At 48.1% G+C, this 3,105-nt stretch overlaps 1 protein-coding gene across 1 annotated transcript; it reads left to right on the top strand.

Moving 5' to 3' along the window:
• Positions 1-754: 754 nt before the first annotated feature.
• BDV27DRAFT_171374 (FAD-dependent oxidoreductase) lies at positions 755-2,672 on the top strand (the record flags this gene model as incomplete). Its single annotated transcript, XM_032075584.1, has 4 exons — positions 755-1,020; positions 1,088-1,288; positions 1,351-2,419; positions 2,492-2,672. 4 exons carry the CDS (start codon positions 755-757, stop codon positions 2,657-2,659), a joined length of 1,704 nt encoding a protein of 567 aa, XP_031920173.1. The 3' UTR covers positions 2,660-2,672.
• Positions 2,673-3,105: the final 433 nt, after the last annotated feature.

The raw sequence follows: 3,105 nt of genomic DNA, 5'->3' as shown, positions 1-3,105 counted from the left end.
GAAAACAAAAAAAAAAAAAAAAAAAAAATAGAATTAATCTAGAATCGTCATTTAAGCCCTAGATGTCAGATAAAATATAGAAATGAATCATTTAATCAGACCTGTAACCTAATACTACTACCATATAAACACATGGAATTCTGGTGGAAAAACGGGCATGGAACGGAAACTTTTGCCGGAGAAGGGTTGACACCTTCATCCCCCAGCCACCACCCTTTCATGATTCATGGCCACGTAATGGCGGCATTTCGACAGGCATGGGGGCCAAAAGCTATAGATCCACTGGTTATCCCAAGTTCAGTAAGGCGATAGAAACTAAGATGAGATCGCGGGAAACCGTTCCCTTGGCCGGGGTTAACCCTAAGTGGTTATGTTCCATGCATATCAAATCTCAAACCGGGGTCTATGTTTTTCCCTTGTGCCGTTTAATTTAATTCAACCAGGTAAACGGCAATAACTTGATTATTCATACCTGTAGCATAACTACCCCCCCGGTACTAGTTCTAACTAGGCAAATACCGCCTCGTGGTGGGGCCGAGGCATTCCTGGAGTTCCCAATATCATCTCACTAGCGAGGGTTTGGGCCATGTACCGTCTGCATTAGTGGATAAGCTAGCTAGTCAGGAGAACGTGCCCGAGCTCGGAATGTTGAGTAGTTCGTAGCCGAGAGCCATAAGTACCGAAACGGCTCCTCGACACCCGTCCATAATTTTCAACCTTGCCAAAGCATTACCAGGCAAGACCACACTCCCCAATGCCTTCTTTGAATACCCTCAAACTCGGGGCTGTCCTTGGCCTTGTTGCCATTGCCCCCTCGATTGAGGCATCCGACAGCTCCTCTTGCCGATGTTTCCCTGGGGATGATTGCTGGCCGTCTGTTTCGACTTGGGATGCTTTCAACCAATCTGTTGATGGACGTCTTGTGGCCACCGTGCCTCTCGCCACTTCATGCCACGATCCCAACTACGATGAAAAGAAATGCGCAGCTTTGAAAAGTGACTGGCTTTTGCCAGAGGATCAGTACGTTCTTGGATTGAGATTCCTGCCCCACGAAATGGAATATCAGAGAATATTAACAGGCTCCCAGCTATCAATCCTCTTCATCTCTGATGGCTCCATGGTTCACAAATGGCACATGCGATCCATACCACCCTGTTTCCAAGCCATGTACCCTGGGTAATTTCGTCCGATATGCAGTGAATGTCTCCACGCCTACCCATGTGGCCAAGACATTGCAATTTGCCAATGAGCACAATATCCGTTTTGTTATTCGTAACACCGGCCATGAGTAACGTCCCCCTGAACTTGCCAGGAGATTCATTCAATCCGATGAGAACTAACGTATCTTAGCTACAACGGAAAATCCACCGGTGCAGGTGCCCTTTCGGTCTGGACACACCACCTTAAGGATATCGAATTCAAGGATTGGAAGGACGATTATTATACAGGAAAGGCTGTCAAACTCGGTGCGGGTGTCCAAGGATTCGAGGCGTATGAGGCAGCGCACGCGCAGGGGCTTCGCGTGGTAGGTGGAGAGTGCCCTTCGGTAGGTATTGCCGGTGGATACAGCCAAGGAGGCGGTCACTCTCTCCTGTCTTCATTGTATGGACTGGGTGCGGACCAGGTCCTCGAGTGGGAAGTGATCGACGGTACTGGTAGGCTCCTCGTCGCGAACCGCACCCAGAACAGTGATCTCTACTGGGCACTGAGTGGTGGCGGTGGTGGGACCTACGGTGTTGTCTGGTCTATGACTTCTAAGGCTCATCAAGATAGTCAGGTATCTGGCCTGAACCTGACCTTCACCACCACTGGTATTTCTGACGACACGTTCTACAAAGCCGTGGAGTTTTACAATGCTCGTTTGCCTTCTTTCGTGGATGAGGGCATCATGAGTCTGAACTTCATGACCAACGTCTCCTTCTCTCTCAACCCCATGGTTGCACCTGGTATGCCCTTGGAGAAGCTCGAGAGTCTTATTCAACCATTCCTCAAGGAACTGAAGACGCTTGGTATCCAGTATCAATATCACGCAGAAAGCTTCCCCACTTACCTTGACGAATTCAATGCCCAGGCGCCGCTCGTTGAAATTGCAGTGGGCCAGTATGGCAGCTGGCTTCTCCCCCGGTCTGTCGTCGAGAACAACAGCACTAACCGTGACCTGACCGAGTCCTATCGGACTATTCTCTCTACTGGTGCTAACTTCACCAATGTGGGTCTTAAGGTGTCAAAGGAAGTCGCTGGCGACGTTGACAACGCCGTGAACCCGGCATGGCGCAATGCAATTTCCCACATGCTTCTGTATACCGGCTGGGAATTTAACCAGCAAGAGAAAATGATTGAGGCGCAGAAATTGATGACCGAGGTCTTGGTTCCTGCCTTCAGCAGATTAGCCCCGGAGTCTGGCGCTTATTTGAATGAGGTAAGACTACATTTTATTTTCGATCGTTGATTCCCGCACAGCCTTGACATATGCTCACCAATTTATCTATAGGCCGACTTCCGCCAGCCTGACTTCAAGACCGCATTCTTTGGCAAGAATTACGACAAGCTCCGCGAAATCAAGGCCAAATACGACCCTAACTCTATCTTCTACGCACTGACTGCTGTTGGCTCTGATGAGTGGACCGTCTCAGAAAGTGGCAGAATGTGCCGTGTTTAAACCCGGACACGGGGATGCATTCCAAGATTGCCTATGCTGGTGAATAGGTAAAAGGCTGGCACAAAGTCTTGGAATTCTTTATAAAGCAAGCCTGAGAAGCGGATTGACTTCCACTTTTCATCTTGCCTTTATACCATTCAGAATCTAAGGAGCGGGAAAGCCAGTGAGATGGAATATCACTTACTCTGGATTCTATTTCTTTATGCATCATGTACTATATAGAGCTTGAAACCGCTTGAAGCCGAGAGGGCCGGTTCACCCCCATACTTCACTAATATAGCCCGTCCCATACCCCCATATTGACAATTCTGTACATATTTTGGAAGCAATTCGGGGTGAGGGCTTGAATCAAGATGTTTTTTCTCGAATTAATGCTTCTGCTGCATTTATTATTATACTTCCTTGGTGGACTTCATCCGCGTGAAGCTTTTTTTTTTTTTTTTTTT

This window comes from Aspergillus caelatus (genome assembly GCF_009193585.1).
Source record: "Aspergillus caelatus strain CBS 763.97 unplaced genomic scaffold BDV27scaffold_610, whole genome shotgun sequence".
Lineage (NCBI taxonomy): Eukaryota > Fungi > Ascomycota > Eurotiomycetes > Eurotiales > Aspergillaceae > Aspergillus > Aspergillus caelatus.
This window is presented reverse-complemented; position numbering and strand designations above follow the sequence as displayed.